Source organism: Argopecten irradians, chromosome 1 (assembly GCF_041381155.1).
Source record: "Argopecten irradians isolate NY chromosome 1, Ai_NY, whole genome shotgun sequence".
In the NCBI taxonomy this organism is placed as follows: Eukaryota; Metazoa; Mollusca; class Bivalvia; order Pectinida; family Pectinidae; genus Argopecten; species Argopecten irradians.
In genome coordinates, this window is record NC_091134.1 from 44,992,071 (window position 1) to 45,010,732 (window position 18,662).

At 36.3% G+C, this 18,662-nt stretch overlaps 1 protein-coding gene across 2 annotated transcripts in view; it reads right to left on the bottom strand.

The window, feature by feature from the left end:
* Positions 1 to 1,002: 1,002 nt before the first annotated feature.
* The window catches only part of LOC138329631 (golgin subfamily A member 6-like protein 7), a 32,060-nt gene continuing 14,400 nt past the window's right edge, over positions 1,003 to 18,662 (bottom strand). Inside the window, exons 6-13 of one of the 2 annotated variants that reach the window (XM_069276736.1) lie at positions 18,429 to 18,570; positions 16,843 to 16,980; positions 16,488 to 16,579; positions 15,304 to 15,357; positions 13,594 to 13,668; positions 11,518 to 11,771; positions 10,855 to 11,022; positions 1,003 to 6,643 (exon numbers count right to left, since the gene is read on the bottom strand). In XM_069276736.1, coding sequence (XP_069132837.1) covers positions 6,490 to 6,643; positions 10,855 to 11,022; positions 11,518 to 11,771; positions 13,594 to 13,668; positions 15,304 to 15,357; positions 16,488 to 16,579; positions 16,843 to 16,980; positions 18,429 to 18,570 — 1,077 coding nt within the window. In that variant the 3' untranslated portion in view covers positions 1,003 to 6,489. Of the gene's footprint in view, positions 6,644 to 10,854; positions 11,023 to 11,517; positions 11,772 to 13,593; positions 13,669 to 15,303; positions 15,358 to 16,487; positions 16,580 to 16,842; positions 16,981 to 18,428; positions 18,571 to 18,662 lie in introns of those variants that run through there. The other variant, XM_069276746.1, reaches the window with a different exon arrangement.

An 18,662-nucleotide genomic window follows, 5' to 3' on the forward strand; every position in this document is an offset into this window, starting at 1 on the left:
ATTGTAAATGTAGTTGATTTATCATCAGTAGAAAAGTTAGCTATAGTCTTACATATTATTTCCATGTATACATATATAATATACTTTGATCAATCCAAAGAAATGAATCTATATATATTTAATTCTGTAATACTGTTGAACGTTAATATATACATTTAGATTAATATGCATCACAGGAGCACTTCCCCTCTTTTTTCTTATCTTATTTAATAATATGTAATTTAGGGACACGGACATATTAATGTAGCGCTTCTTATCGAAGCGTGAACTAGAAGTAGTACGGTCTGGCACTAGGTTTGTATTCATACGTCATTACGATTACGCTTATTCAGATACAAAGAGTTCTCCATTGGCTCTAACGAGACATGTAAATTAGTTTTGTATTTAGTACTTCGGTCATATAATAAATTACACAATGTACTTCAGTTGTATGCAAGTCCAATCCAATTTATAATTTCTTTATTCTTTACTAACGTATAACAACGATGGTTTTGTATGTAATTTAATTCGATTTATAATGCCTTTCCAACGACTTCCAACCCCCCCCCCCCAAAAAAAAAATCAAAAAAAAAATCCTTATTACCCTGCGTAAATAGGCCTGCTTTGGATTAGTTTAACTTCTTAATTAACTTCCATAACATTTAAATTAAACATTAATCTAAATTTACATTAAAAATAGCACATAAATTGAACACAAATACAATCTAGGTTATGCGACATTAACAAAATATGCAAAATTATTTTATATGGATAAAGTCGCTGGATAACAGGCTGATATTTATTACTTCGTACAACACTTCCAACAAATGTTTAACCGGTAATACTGTCTTTTTGCGCGTATAGTGCACACCTTTTTTTCATAAATTATCAAGTGAAAAGTTGAGGTACGCATTATACGCAGGTACAAGGTATGTCCAGGCCCTGGGTCATGATCATCGCCAGCAAATCATAGAGTGCAGTTACATTTTGTACATGTTGTTACAGAATAGGTACGCAACAACATTATAAACTTCGTTCAAATTTGTGTATTCATCGATAAATGTTTATAGTTAATGACATTAAATGATTAAAAACATCCTTTGTTCTTCATTCAAATATTTATACAGTTATCAATATTGTGATTCAAACAATGCTTATGCGTGACTCAATATGCTTTACATTCAATCGCTTATAAACAATCGTTAAAATAATTACTTAAACAAATATCACAATATAATAAATCCAGCATTTAAATATGAACAAAATGTTAAATCCTCCATTCGTAAAATCAACAAAATAACCAAACAACAACTGAAATCAAACAAAAGACTAGCAAATCCAGTTTTGCTACAGAATGAGTGATTGATACCACGTTTCAGGTCTCTGATGGAAGGGAGGTTACTCTTGCACAAGTCCATTATGGTGCGCTTCCAGATATTAACAAGTTGTTTTAGAGGATGAACCGATCAAAAATGAATAGTGCCTGCATATTTATTGAATTTGGTAAAACAATCTTTTGACAATTGTAAGTAATGTGATAAACTTCATTATTTTGACATATTTCGACTGCAGAGGTCGATACTTGATCACTCGAAGGAACGGAGACAAACGTTGTTGAATACTATATACACACAGCTGGCAGACATCAAAACAATGCTCCATAATCAATGCAAATAGTGGTATAAAACGGACATGACATTCAAATGATCAACATGTGAACCCGACTGATAAAACGCAGTCAACAATGGTAAGGTATAAATTATAATTTCTATGAAAACAAATCATTCTGAAAGCTATAATGTACAGCAGTATGTTTATGTAGACATATTTTGTAAAACAATCAACAATTCAGAAATGTAGTTATAAAGTTAACAAAATATTCAATTCTAATTTTGTGACAAGTGTTGAAAATCGCTTATGACATAATATTGGTTGAAAGCACGTGACTAGCAGTATTGGTGTGTATTTCGGCCATTTTGTTATCAGACATGAACCAAAATGAAAAATGAGAATACTAGGCATGGAATTTTAATAAAGATATCCTCAGTGTTAATGAAAACATTGGTAGCAAACTCCAACATCCATGATCAATATCAATAGTACAGATGAAAGTTCACTAAAAAGGGTCTCAAAAAGCAATATGCACAACTAGGTTTTCAAGGGAAGACTTTATTTTGAGAAAGGTCATTTTCTAGACAATAAACTTCTAATTGCAAAAGTCAATGATGGCTATTTTCTGTTATTACGTTTTCTAATCGGCTATGAAATGGATTATACAAAACCATATTTGAGAAGGGTCACTTCAGTATATGTTCAATTGCCAAAAAAGGACAAACAAACAAAATCATGAGGAATTCAATTTTTTCTAAGTAATACCAGGGAGTGGGGGAGAGGCAAAGGTCCTCAAGATTTTCTATGCGATTGTGTTTGGGGGTCAGGGAGTCTCCTCGGGAAAACAATAATACGATTTAGAATAGCTGACATGATTTCTACGATGTATTTTGGTAATTTTGCGAGCGCCGGAGGCGTGAGATTTCGGTGTTTGGGGGGTCCAGGGGCCTCCCCCGGGAAAAATATTACGATTTAGAATGACCGAGGTGAATTGTACGGTGTATTTTGATGATTTAAAGCGTTAACATGGTAATTCTTTTTTGGTTAAATCTTTATTATCTGCATTTGGAAAAGATAATTGTTAATGTCGTCATATCATTATGCAACCCTGCTCGATCTGTACATGCCGGCTTCACACCATCGGCACATTGTTGTGTAACTCAAAATAATAATGAATTGATTGTCTTGCTAAGACATATAAATAAATTGATCTTTCAAGAGATGTTTTTTTGAAATAGTAGAATCCCTTTTAGTCTATTTCATGTGTATTGATTTTTTTTATTATTATTAAATGTTTCAACATTACGTGCTTGAACATTTTAGGAAATGCGCCACGCAACGGAAAATTTTCTAAAATGAAGTACGAAAAATGTGCAGGAGGACACTTTTTTTCTTTCAAATGTGTATTTTTAGAAAACTACGACCGCTCCCCCGCCCCCCTTCCTACGCCCCTGACCAACAAACTTCAATTGTCAAAATCAGATTACCAATGACCATCTTGATTTAGACAGGTCTCAAAATGGAACATGCGTAATAAGGAACCAAGAGATATTTGAGAGACCCATTCATATTTCCCGAGAAATAATAGTAATACAATTCAAGTGTCAAATTCAATATGGCCTAGCGTAATGTTAAATAACCAAAATGAATTTTCTGAAAGAACACGAATTCCTCCTTGCGCTAACTCATTCAATATCAATTTTATGCTTAAATTCAATTATTTTAAAATAAGTATGTTTTTGTTTTGTCTCAGAAACCAATTTTAGTTTGTTTAGTTTTACCTCATATGCGATGCTCAGAAACCGAAGCGATGTAGGTATGAAAGAATATTTCATCCTATAGGGCATTGCCGTTTTGGCCTGAGGACAATTAGACGAAAGGGATATATAAAATTACATTTGGTTCCCCTTCTCCAGTTAGACCTAAATTCGGTAATCTCCTCTGGAATAGTTTATTATCAGTATGGATTAAAGGAAAACTTTGACCAATGTATGATGATGCTGCATCATGAAACAAGCTCATCAGCCCTTGAGACTTTAACATACACATTTTTGGCTTAAAAATTTTTTAAGACCGAATCAAAATCTTTGTTTTGCATTTAGCTTTGCTTTCTTTAAAGACAAAAAAAAATATCAAAATTAAAATATAAAGAAAATTGAAGGGAACAGTCTTAGAAAACAATGGTTTCTATGATTCTTCTCAGGCCATGTCCTATATAGTTATATTTCGATTCTACGATGACATGCAATATGTTTGAATCATATTGATTCTCAATGCAGGCAATATATACAATACATAATTACTAATGGCGGGAATTGAAATCCCTTTTATCCTACAAACAGACTAATAACTGAGCACATTACACATCACACGGGTGGAGTAAAAACAGAAATGCCACAGCCACTACAGACAAACTTTATGAGAGACCTACAATTTTTGTGAATACACAACATAGATATTAGATGAAAGGTGTATTTAGTGCAAAGGTCAGTCTTGTATAGAACAAGGATTTATAAGTGAGAAGGATTCATGTCTGTATCTTTACACTACTAAACACCACGCGAGACGCTTATGAACCGGGAATAAAAACCGTTTTTCTCAACAAATACTTGTCTCATCGAGTCAAACGAAACACCAATGTAAAGTAAATTAAATTTCACAACGTTTATAACTTGCTTTAAAGATGGAAGATTTAGAAGAAATGTCTTAAACTATCGTTAAAAAAATATGACCGCTCATGAAATGGCAGCACGCTTCAGAAAGTAAGACGGTAACCCTCGCACCCCCCCATGCTACATCAAAGGCTGCGGCGGCGGATATCAAAGGAAATCAGTCGTCGCCCAACGTCACGGTCAGTGCACATACACAAAAGCGCCTGCGCTGTCTTTGCCCAAAACCCAGTGTGACTTATCCTTCTCATATACGTCCTTGTATAGAACTAGAATGAAAAATCAATGATTGGTACATATTTTATGCGTGCTGAAATTTCTATTTCAGATGTATACAGAATACAAGATATCCAAGAGGGATCTTGGCGCCCACCAAAGAATGATCTGACAATGGAATGGTGGATCTTTTCTCTACTTTTCAAACTTTTTCAAACATACTACATATAAAATTTGAGACAGATCGCTTCAGTACTTTCTGAGAAATAGAAGTAACAAACTTCAACTATCACAATACAAGATGGCTCCTTGGCAGCAATCTTGTTGATCAATCATTCCTAAATCGCAATATGCAAAACTAGGGCCCAAGGGGAACCTACATGTGAAATTTGAGAATGATCCATTCAATACTTTTTGAGAAATAACGATAACAAACTTTAACTATCAAAATCCAAGATGGCTGCCTGGCGGCCATCTTGTGGACCGATCAGTCTCAAGACGCAATATGCATAACTATGTCCGTAAAGGAACCTACATATGAAATTCGAGACAGATCCCTTCCCCACTTTCTGAGAAATGATGATAACAAATTTTAACTATCAAAATCCAAGATGGCTGCCTGACGGCCATCTTGTTCACCAATCGGTCCCAAAACGCAATATACATATGAACATATGAAATTTGAGAAAGATCCCTTCAGCACTTTCTGAGAAATAACGCTTTAACTATTAAAATCCAAGCTGCGGCTATTTTGTTGACTGATCATTCCCAAAATGCAATATGCATAACTAGGGCTCTAGGGGAACCTATATATGAATTTTGAGACAGATTCCTTCAGTACTTTCTGAGCAATAGCGATAAGAAGAATTGTTAAATGACGGATGGACGGAAGGACGAACGGAAGGACAGACCATGGACCACGGACAAAAAGCGATTTGAATAGCCAACCATCTGATGATTGTGGGCAATAAATGTAGCATACAGTAAAGTAGAAGAGAAAATGAACTATAAATAAATCTTCTACCATTAAAGACAAGGGACATCAGCAGTAAGTTTGATCCAAGCTGTGGTGATTATTTATAATATCAAGGGCAACTTTAATGGGGTGTTACAATTGACAAAATTGTGTGAAATTTTACAACTTCATAAAGTTTACCATACTTTAACTAAGTGTAAGGATGATATCACATAATTGGTGATTAAAGACCTTCTGATGACTTTTCAGAGACATTGACAACAGTTTTTCTCACAAAATAATGTCACAATGGATACCAACCTGCAAGGGAGGGAACTCTGTTATAGGCATATATGGAATGTACTACATAGAAGGTTGCTAAGACAGGTAATTCTATTAATTACTCTGTAATTATATAAGTGTCCTACATTCTGACGTCTGACAACTCTGTCACTGTGACTCAAGAGTGCTGATTGATTTAACAGGTGACTGCTACTGATCCGACTCAATACCGATTCTATCAACATATCCGTACTGTCACATACACCACTTAATATAGCTAGGCCATATCTGACAAAAAAAAGTTAAATAGCCTTGATCGACTAGCCTGGATGCCAACATTGGGCTGTTTTGATTGCTCAAAATTTTTTTTTATGAACATTTTAACTGTTATATAAATAGCTGACATTTTCATTCTGCTTTTCTCAATCCTTATTACTATTAACTTACCAATAAAATACATGGCAGTAGTGAGATATCAAAACAATGATCTGTGTCCATCAGCCTGCTCTGTATCCATCAAACTTTGTTTTAAAATACTGCTGTGACTGATATACTTAGGTTTTTATGTTAGATCTGTGTCCATCAGCTTGTGCATCCATCCAACTTTCCAAACTGCTGTGATCGATTTCCTCTCTTTCACAGGCTCTATCAATATTGGCAAACCACATTCCGCTGTTGAAAGCACATTCTTATATTCAATATATTATATAAAACTGAAAGTTTGAATTGTCAGTTTAATTTTGCACATGTATAGTAGCTAGCGCAGACATCATTGTTCTAGGACCAAGCCTGCTTGAGTAGGGAATTTTGCAGAGTTACGAGAAACTTTCTCTTAACTTTTAGCTGTCTCTGCCACTTGAAAGATCGTGACAGAAACTTGATAAAACTACTTAAGGAAATCAGGTAATATTTAACAGTAGACAGCTTGATTCTGAAAAATAAGAAAAAGATAGATAAAAGATCAAATATATATATAATCTACAATTGAAACCAGTTATACTGGGAACCTTGGTGAAAGGAATATTTCAAGTTAGGTCAAAAAAAATTAATTCTTAGTTTCTCAGGCCCCGCCGCATCGACATTTACCCCCTGCACCAACGTTTTTTATGCGCCATAACTTAAAAATTAAAATCGAGACTGCCGTATCGAACGCACCCCAAATTTCCATTCGAACTTGCCCGAAATTTCCATTGGAAAACGCATCCGGAAATTGGCTCCAATTTTAGCTTTCATTTCCGGTAAAAAATGGCTGCCGATGTCAGCATTTGCTCTAAACGGAATGTTTCCTCCCAGGATTATGTATTTTAATGTTTTCTCCCAGGATTATGTATTTTCAACTGGTTTTCTTTGGATATAGTGACGATTGAGATATTTAAAAGCTGTTCTTAAAGACTGAGTAAGAATTTACAGTCAAACCTCGATGTATCGAAGTTCAAGGGACGGTCAGAAAAACTTCGAAACATCGAGACTTCGAATTATTCGTGGTTGAAATTAAACTTTATAATCATTGTATTTACCACAAGCAAAACAAAATAAAAACGAAGTATGCAATAAATCACATGTATTGTTATCGTTAGCAATACATACGTATATTATAAACAAGACTTACGTGTACTAGGCCTAACCCATGTACAAGTGTTCGTTTGGTGACTATTTAAGCGATGGTTGATATTACCGAATGAATATAAAAACGAAAACACGTTGTAACAAGAGGCCCAGAGGGCCTGTATCGCTCACCTGGTTTGTAATGCCAAATAATTTTCTGAATACAGGTTCATTGTTTCTTTTCTGAAGGAATTTTAATATTTACCTCTATTTCCCCTATTGGGCCCCACCTCTCCTACCCCCGGGGGATCAGAGCCAAAATTTATACAAGTTCTGTTCCCCTTCCCCCAAGGATATTTCTGGCCAAATTTGGTTACAATCCATGCAGAACTCTATGAGAAGAAGTGATTTAAAGGATTTACCTCTATTTCCCCTATTGGGCCCCACCCCTCCAGCCCCCGGGGGATCAGAGCCAAAATTTATACAAGTTCTGTTCTCCTACCCCCAAGGATGTTTGTGGCCAAATTTAGTTACAATCCATACAAAACTCTTGGACAATTAAGTAGCAATTTAAAGAATTTACCTATAATTCCCCTATTGGGCCCTGCCCCTCCTGCCCCGGGGACCAGAGCCAAAATTTTTACAAACTCAGTTCTTATTCTCCCAAGGATATTTCTGGCCAAATTTGGTTACATTCCATGCAGAACTCTATGACTAGTAGCGAATTATAGGATTTACCTCTATTTCCCCTATTGGGCCCCACCCCTCCTGCCCCCAGGGGACCAGAGCAAAAATTTATACAAGTTCTGTTCCCCTTCCCCCAAGGATGTTTCTGGCCAAATTTGGTTACAATCCATGCAGAACTCTATGAGAAGAAGTGATTTAAAGGATTTACCTCTATTTCCCCTATTGGGCCCCGCCCCTCCTGCCCCCGGGGGGTCAGAGCCAAAATTTATACAAGTTCTGTTCCCCTTCCCCCAAGGATGTTTGTGGCCAAATTTGGTTACAATCCATGTAGAACTCTAGGACAAGTAGCGATTGATAGAATTTACCTCTATTTCCCCTATTGGGCCCTGCCCCTCCTGCCCCCTGGGGGTCAGAGCCAAAATTTATACAAGTTCTGTTCTCCTACCCCCAAGGATGTTTGTGGCCAAATTTAGTTACAATCCATAAAAAACTCTTGGACAATTAAGTAGCAATTTATAGAATTTACCTATAATTCCCCTATTGGGCCCCGCCCCTCCTGCCCCGGGGACCAGAGCCAAAATTTATACAAACTCAGTTCTTATTCTCCCAAGGATATTTCTGGCCAAATTTGGTTACATTCCATGCAGAACTCTATGACTAGTAGCGAATTAAAGGATTTACCTCTATTTCCCCTATTGGGCCCCACCCCTCCAGCCCCCGGGAGTTCTGTTCCCCTTCCCCCAAGGATGTTTCTGGCCAAATTTGGTTACAATCCATGCAGAACTCTACGACTAGTAGCAATTTATAGGATTTACCTCTATTTCCCCTATTGGGCCCCGCCCCTCCTGCCCCCGGGGGGTCAGAGCCAAAATTTATACAAGTTCTGTTCCCCTTCCCCCACGGATGTTTGTGGCCAAATTTGGTTACAATCCATGTAGAACTCTATGACAAGTAGCGATTTAAAGGATTTACCTCTATTTCCCCTATTGGGCCCCGCCCCTCCTGCCCCCGGGGGGTCAGAGCCAAAATTTATACAAGTTCTGTTCCCCTTCCCCCAAGGATGTTTGTGGCAAAATTTAGTTACAATCGATGTAGAACTCTATGACTAATAGCGAATTAAAGGATTTACCTCTATTTCCCCTATTGGGCCCCGCCCCTCCTGCCCCCGGGGGGGTCAGAGCCAAAATTTATACAAGTTCTGTTCCCCTTCCCCCAAGGATGTTTGTGGCCAAATTTTGTTACATTCCATTCAGAACTCTATGACAAGTAGCAATTTAAAGGATTTACCTATATTTCCCCTATTGGGCCCCGCCCCTCCAGCCCCCGGGGGGTCAGAGCCAAAATTTATACAAGTTCTATTCCCCTTCCCCAACGGATGTTTGTGGCCAAATTTGGTTACAATCCATGTAGAACTCTATGACAAGTAGCGATTTAAAGGATTTACCTCTATTTCCCCTATTGGGCCCCGCCCCTCCTGCCCCCGGGGGGTCAGAGCCAAAATTTATACAAGTTCTGTTCCCCTTCCCCCAAGGATGTTTGTGGCAAAATTTAGTTACAATCCATGTAGAACTCTATGACTAGTAGCGATTTAAAGGATTTACCTCTATTTCCCCTATTGGGCTCCGCCCCTCCTTCCCCGGGGGGTCAGAGCCAAAATTTATACAAGTTCTGTTCCCCCTCCCCCAAGGATGTTTGTGGCCAAATTTGGTTACAATCCATGCAGAACTCTATGACTAGTAGCGATTTAAAGGAAATGTTGACGGACAGAACGGACGACGGACGGACGGACGGACGACGGACGACGGACGACGGACGCCGCGCCATGACATAAGCTCACCGGCCCTTCGGGCCAGGTGAGCTAAAAACGAAACTAAAAAGGAGGAACCGAAAGCGCTACACCACCTACAAAATAGTTCGATTTAGAATGATCGATTTGCTCCAGTATTTATGCCAAAGTTGTGCAATGTAACAGTTTTGAGTATGAGTTACTAATAATGTGGCTCGCTGTTTACCGTTCCGTAGATTCTACAAACGCTACCAATGGCGGCGGCGAACATGAAAAACTACTAACTGTATTTTTGCCGTACTAATGATTTAATAACGCAGCTTGTAAAAACAAAGCACCGGGTATTACATTTTCTATACGTGTTTTCATTGATTTTCATGTCCTTCAAGTGAGAAAAAAAATAAAATGTTATCTGCCGCATTTGTTTTCAGAGAAATAAAAAATAAAAAATATTCCCGCCGCCCGCACCGACTTTTTAAAAAAGTGGCCTGAGAAACTAACAATTAATTTTTTTTGGCCTTAAATTGGGTTTCAATATAACCAATATGGTCGAAATAATTTTCCAAAATTATGGTACCTGGTACGCAATTTGAGAAAGTACTTTCTGGAAATAATAATAGCAAAATCAATTTTAATACTACATTTACCATTACCTTCTTAACAATTTAATTTATATAAATCTAATGGTAATTTTCATAACACGGGTAATTCTATGTGTCCTGCCGTCGTCCTAATTACTGTGCATCGGTTGATTATCCCTGTGCCAGACAGCAAAACAGTGAAAGGAATCTTCACTGTTAACAGTTTCAGCAGGGAATCTTGTATTTGGTTGGTGTTATAACATCCTCTTAGGCCATTAATATACATTTTCATATATCATAATTGTTATTTATGAAACTTTTGAATTTTTGTTTTGCAAATGTAGTGGGCCTTTAAATTGCAAGATATTAACTAGATTTATTGATTTGCTTTTTAGGATTAAAATTTATCATGCTCAACAACATAAAGGAAATCTTTATAAAGGTGTTTTTAAAAGACCTTTTGAAAAATGTTTTCCAGTACCTAAGATATTTTTATATCAGACAAATGTAGCAGTAATGGTCATTGGTAAAAAATTTGCTTACTGCTTTTGCATGCCCTCCACTTGCCCTCCACACCAATCAAGGGTATCTAACTCTGTTAATGTGTCCCTGCTGAGCCCATTGGGCAGAAACATCTTGACTGCTGCTGAAAGAATATCTGAGCTCTGCTTGGATAGCTGGCGACCCTTCACCTGGTCATCATAACAATCCCTGTAACAAAGTTTTACTTGGTAATAAGAGTGGTTTGAATCTTTACAAGCTGTGAAAATATCATTGACATTTGACATTTTGAACCATGATTTTCACAGATGTTTGGTTTCTTATTAGCCCCGCCCTTCTGTCCCCAGGGGTCAGATCCAACTCGTTTATATATTTTTATGTTATATGATTGTCCTTACCCAATGATGTTTCACACCAAATATGGATGTAATCTACTCAAGGATTAAAGAGGAGTAGGATTTTAAAGCTTGACTTGCTCGCTCCTATTTTAGAATTCTAAAATCTGAAGAACAAGGAATCAAATTGGAATGGGCCTCCTATGTTATATTTTTTTAATAACATAAGGAATCAAATTGGAATGGGCCTCCTATGTTATATTTTTTTAATAACATAAGCGCCCTGGATGCTAATTATGGCAAATACAATAATTCTAGTCATTCCACAAATATTTTGATGCAGGTGAAGTTCATCTATAAGCATACTTACACATAATCAGCCAATGCACTTCGCATGAGGTTCCATTCAGCACTGAGGTTTCTTTGTGACATAGCTGAATGGAATTGATGTGATCCCCTGACAATGTTGTGCTTTCGCTTTAAGTGCAGATCCATCCTGCAAGTTTCAACAGAACAGGCCTTAAATGGACATATTTTTTGTTCAGAAGTGTATCTCTGTCGCGATTGCAGTACACATTCTTTGAATGATTTCATTTCATCCTTTGCATTGTCCATGTTGTGGAACTGAAAAAAAAAATCAAAAAAAAATCATATAAATAAAAAGAATCAAAAGTACTGAAAGTACTGAAGACTGGATGATAAGTTGGTCATTTTTGTGTGTTTTTAAGTCAACATAACATTGACAGAGGTTTGACAGAAACTGTTACCTGTCCTTTAGCTTTGAAGTGAACTGTGCTTTAAATTTAATCCTAATTGCAATTCTGGCTTGAAAGTCAACATATAATCAAAGTGTAACTCCATGTTTTCTTTATATTGTACATTATCAAGTTAACAAAACCACGGAATCTGCATTGCTTTAAAAACTCCCGGTGTAACTGATTTATGTTTCAGGTATAGCTTGAGTAGTGTAATAAACAATTACCACAGAAAATATCTATCAATTATTGGCCACTGGGACCTAAATCTTTGTTAGCATGCTTCATAATCAAGTTGTTGTTTCATTCTCATTAATTAGGGGCAATCCACGCATTTAGACTGGTTTTCCTTCCCGTAAGCTAAATAATGTTTTCTACATAAAACAAGAGGCCCCATGGTCCATATGTGCATGTATAATTAACGGTCATCTGACTATTGCCACAAAGATGGTAGCCCTTCATCCCAACATATTTCATGCACAATATCAGGTCTCTAGTTATTCATAAGAAGTGGATTAAAGATTTTAGTGTATAATGTATTCGACCCCTCTTACCTTGAGTGAAGGTCGAGGTCATTCATATTGGCAGACTTAGTTATCCTTCATCACAGCATGCTACTGGCCCAATAACAGTACCCTATGTTACTTAGTTATTAACAAGAAGTTGTTTAAAGGCTCATTACCTTTCCGGAGCAAAATATAAAGGTTTCTTAAAAACCATCAGAAAATGCATACCGATGACCTAAAAAAAGGTTACGACACCAAACCTATGCAAGATTTCCTGCGTAATGTATGAAAACAGTGGAGAGTCAATTCGCTGTTTTGCCGTCTGGCGCAGTGATAGTCAACTACCGCGCGGTATTTAGGATGACGGCGGGAAACATAAGACGACCCGCATTATGAAAATAAACATTTTATTTATTTTAATCAAATCGTTCACAAGATGATGATAAATGTAGTATTAACGATAAGTTAATAATTTACAATTATAATCTACAAAATTATCGATCTTGTTTTACATTTACATTTTAAAAATTAAAAGCCGTTGTAAAGGTAGTGGGCCTCTAATGATTTTAGCCATTTTTGCCCCTGTGATCTTCGTTGCCCTTCATCCCAACATGCTGCAGGTCCAATTTCCAGTATTAACGCACTTAATAATTGACAAGAAGTAGTTTAAAGATTTTAGACTTTTTGACCCCTGTGACCTTGAATGAATCAAAGGTCAAGGTCATTCATTAAAACAGACAAGGTAGCCCTTCATGTTAGCATGCTACAGGCATAATATCTGGTCTCTAAGGTCCTTAGTAATTGACAAGAAGCTGATTTAAGTTTTTAGCATTTTTCACTACTATGACCATGAATGATGGTCAAACTTGATGGTTTTCAATAGATTACTGACGAAAGAATATGTCAAATTTCCATCCAGTCATGGCACATATAATTATAACTTTAAAAAGAACCTTATTTTTCATATATGAAAGATTTAATGTATATTATAGGTAACAATTAACATCAGTAGAACCTGGTGGAAATTAATATAATTGAGCACTAAATGTTTGTTTTCAATGGTTGCTGTTATAACAATAGAAACATTGAAAAAAACTGAATACAGGCTATAGACAATAGGTAAGAGGATGGAGGGAGCTCAATAGTGGAAAACAGCAATGAAAATAGTTAATGGTTGAGACTTACTTGTCTTAGATGACGTGGCAGATTCATCACAACTCTTTGGCAGTTCTTAATGTGACAAAGGTACATCGGGAGAACCTGTCAAGGGCAAATTTACATCTAATATTGTCTTTGTCTAATCATAAATCAAGTCAATAATTAAATTGATTAATCAAACAATTAATTATCCTAAAGATACAAGATACATGAGTCTTAACAGTCACCTGAGTTTGGATACAGACTACATTGTACTATCTACAATTTTGACAACTCTCTTGTTCACATCTTTTTACGACATGGAACTAGTCTATATATACCAAGTAAATATGGGACAAGAATAATTCCAACCGTATGGACAAAACAAAATTGTCAAATTTTCGACCTCTTCCAAAACTGTTTTTTTTTTTAAATGTGTCAAATTAAAAGTAAAAAGTAAAACTCCCCATGGGTAATCATGAAATCAAAAATCAGTAGACATGAGAACTCACTTAATTCGAACACTCTGATAACTAGAAGTTTTATCTGAGTCCCTTCGAGTTCGTATTAACAGAGTTCCACTGTATGTTCATTTTTTCTTTGGAACGTTTCTCGATTTATGCAAATTATGTAGTGTTGCACTAGTAGGTAAAATCGAGAAATGTTCCTAAGAAAAAATTAACATGGCAGTTCCAGTTTAAGTCAATTAAGTTTAATAGCACCATGATGTTTAAATGGAGTTTCTACGAAGTACCGGACATAATCGAAAAAAGGACATTGTGGATGAACACAGTTATAAGCACTGTGTACCACCACAAGCATACATTTTGTGATTTCGGCTTGGCAATTGAGGTACCCACTAAAGGTTATAGGACATTTAGAGCAGACATGGAAATATCAATACTTGGCCAATTTTTAATTTGTTCATCAAGCACTCACTGGAAACTTGGAAAGTTAAATTATTTCTCTTTAAGAAATGTGTCACTGACATATAATGAGCCTGTTTATTAAACAAGAGGCCCAAAGGTCTTAACGGTCTTCTGACTATTGGCAAAATACAACACCTCAAACAATATAGAAGTGGCAAACAATATTAAGGCTACAAAAAACTCTATAAGAGAAGAAATTCAGTTTCTGATATATTTGATGAATTTTTGTGTTAATTAGACATATATAGTGTTCAATCTATGATTATTTTTCGTGGGTCCTTTTCAATGATTTTTGTGAAAACAATGGGTCCCAACAGTGTTATAGATACCCATTCCCAGAAATTTCATGAGTCCTTTTAAAATTCTGTGAGTCCAGGACTCGGGATGCGCATGTAGATTGATCACTGCATATATATACACGATTAAACACCAATTATTGTTCAAATGATAAATATCATTTATGTTCTGTCGGCGGTGAAGCATCTTTAAAAGATTTAAGAATTTGGTTTTTTTCCCCAACCGTTTATAAGGAATAGGTGCGCAATTGTTTCTTTTCTGATGCCATCTTTGAAAAAAAAATTTCAATTTAAATCTGGAACTTACTATACATGTATTGCTAATTTATTTTACTGCTGACGGGGAGTTTTCTAATTTTGCTAAAATTATTAAAATGTTTCAATAGAATGTAAATACTTGAAAACTATGTTTGTCTCTTGACTTTTTGGCATAATAAAACAACTACTACCTGCACTTGCACATATACCACCAGTACTATTTCAAAGAAGACAACTGCTGCTTAGTGAGGAAAATAATTTGTAATAATGCTGACCCTTTTTGCCTTTTTTCTGCGGTCCCTCTCTTCCTCATTGTGTTCATCTTCTCCCTGGAGATAATAAATATAAATAAAATACAATGTCACTGAATGTTTAGTTTATAAAATAATATAATGGAGATAATTTTAATACTTGTGACATATACATAAATATGGGAAATGTTTGATAAATCAAAGTCAAGAATCAGAATGAAGACAAAATATAGAGGATTCTGCTTATTTGCATCTAGACTATTTTAAAAATGAAAATATGCAAATAACCAGAGTACTGGTATTGGCGGATATGGAATTTTGCACCTCCCTTTGACCCCATTGGCAAACAGATATTGCTTTATTTATTTGATGAATATATATATATATGTACCAGGAAGATCATTTAAACTAGCAACAAACAACAGAAAATTATTTTGGATCTCTCAAATTGTTTTAATCGTTTTGGTGACAAACAAAAAATACTCAAATGTGAGGTTCTTGTCAATGTTAGTCGATATGTGAATCTTAAGTTTGAGAAAAGCGACCCTATACAACAACAAACATGAATGCATCAGCTAATGTTTACATATCATTTTTAAACCTAAATAATGAACGAATTTATGTAAATTTGTCCAGGAAAAATGAGCTTACAATGGTGATTAAAATTCAAAGGGCCGACTTAGCTTGCATTATTGTTCTGATACATTAGTACTCACTAGAGAAACGAAAATTGTGGTGGGTGATGAATTCATGCGTTCACCAGGCCCTAAATAATGTGTTTTGAGAATTCTTACAGTAGTGCTGTCGATGCAGCGGATTAGCTTGATAAAATCTTAGAAATTTCATGCAAATTTAAACTGCAATGAAACAGCAGCAAGCATGCAAAATTTGCAGCTACTCATTGCATACTAACTTTGCACATATGCTTCCTCATCTTGTTCAACCAGATGCTTGACACGCACTTATCTGGCATATAGTCAACAGGAGTCAGATCGAACATGATTACTCATCAGTGTAAAATCATGTCTTCATTAGATGCTACTGAAATAATAATCTACGACTGCTCATGCAAATTGAATCAGTGTTGAATTTCTTTGCCAATTCATGCATGAAATAACAAGCCATATGATCATGATAACCTGCTGACCATGCTGTTTCTATAAAGCCAATAATTACAGAGAAAATTTTGAGTGTATTTTGACACCAACCTTTTTCCTCCCTCTTTTCCTGACTCTTTCTGTCACACTCTCCAGTTGCTGTTGCTGTTGACATCTATGTTGATCAGAGTCACTGCCACTCACTGTTTACAATCATTTATTAGTATTATTCAGTTACACCACACACCAAATTTTCACTCCTTACAAAGACAAAATAATAAAGGACTAATTTCTACAGGACGACAACATATACATATAGAAAAGGGCTTTGATCTATACTATATACCAGTAGTAGTGATAAATTAGCCAAAAATTATCTTGTTTTCCCTTTCACTTTCTACTTTGACTTTTTAGTTTTGCTTACTTTCAAAATCATTTAACTGCCTCTCTGAATCCCCTGATTTACCTTCTCTCTTCTCATGCTCCTCTGAATCCCCTGAGTGACTTTCTCTCTCCTCATGCTCCTCTGTATCCCCTGAGTGACTTTCTCTCTCCTTTTGATCCTCTGAATGCCCTGACTGGTTTTCCCTTGCATTTTGCTCCTCTGAATTATTAAAACATGTATGAATTGGCAAATCATGAAAGTTGTATGTTATTTTGTAGAATAAATAGTTTTGGTTTTTTTGCTCCTCTAAAATATAACAATAGGCCCAGAGGGCCTGTATCGCTCACCTTGTTTGTAATGCCAAGTAATGTTCTGAATATAAGTTCATTGTTTCTTTTCTGAAGGAATTTGAATATTTACCCCAAATTCCCCTATTGGGCCCCACTCTTTTCTGCTCCAAGGGGTCAAAGCCAAAATTTATACAAATTCTGTTAACCTCAAGGATGTTTCTGGCCAAATTTGGTTGCAATCCATGCAGAACTCTAGGACAAGTAGTGATTTTTAGGATTAACCTCTATTTCCCCTATTGGGTCCCGCCCCTCCTACCCCCGGGGGTCAGAGTCACCATTTATGCAAAATTGATCCCCTTCCCCTAAGGAAGTTTCTGGCCAAATTTGGTTGCAATCCATGCAGAACTCTAGGACAAGTAGCGATTCATAGGATTTACTTCTATTACCCCTATTGGGCCCCGCCCCTCCTGCCCCAGAGGAGTCAGGGTCACCATTTGTGCAAAATCTGATCCCCTTCCCCTAAGGAAGTTTCTGGCCAAATTTGGTTGCAATCCATGCAGAACTCTAGGACAAGTAGAGATTTATAGGATTTATCTCTATTACCCCTATTGGACCTCGCCCCTCCTGCCCCAGGGGGGTCAGGGTAACCATTTATGCAAAATCTGATCCCCTTTCCCTAAGGAAGTTTCTGACCAAATTTTGTTAAAATCCATGCAGTTCTTTATGACAAGTAGCGATTTAAAAGAAATGTTGACGGACGGATGACGGACGCTGCGCCATGGCAATAGCTCACCGGCCCTTCCGGCCAGGTGAGCTAATAAAACCATCTATAAACATGTTCAGTGTAAAATTATCCCGTCTTGGGCCTCCTTCATATGCACTTCGAATTTAGTCATTCCATGTAAAACTATAGTTTGGTTATATCAAAGAAAATTATGATCAACAGTACATACTGTTTTGATAATCAAAAACAACAACCAAGCAATGCATGATAAATGACTGAATGTACATATTTTAAATAATAGTGGTTATCTGAAGCATGTGACGTCATCAATTCGAAGATATGACGTCACATGAGCGGACTGTTACAAGAATAGCGTAAAATTCTGCTAAAAATCATGTAAAGGTACCAGACACACCGGACCAGATGGAAAAATCTAGCACTGGGTATAATGTGAGATTTCCCTGTCTGAGGTGTGAGAATACCTATTATACTTGTCAGAAATGTTTCATCAGAACTAGAATTTAAAGTTGTTTAAAACACTGACAGCACCATTGTATCTTGTTTCATGATATCAGAATTAGACAGGACATATCTACTGATTTTCAATTATAATTAATAATCAACCCACCACTATCTATCCCATAAATACATACCTTCCACATCCTTGTCTTCAGCTATCTTTCTCTGTTCCACTATTTGAGCTTCTCTTTCTTTCTCCTTTTCCTGTTCTTCACCCATCTTGAGCTTCTTTTCCTCTCTCTTTCTCTGTTTTTTCTCTAGCCGTCTGTCAAACTTCTGGAAATATTTTTTATATACATCCAGTTTAAAAGATATTTGAATTGATAAAGATGAGAATTCTTATTCTTCCTCAGCTCCTGCTGTCAGGT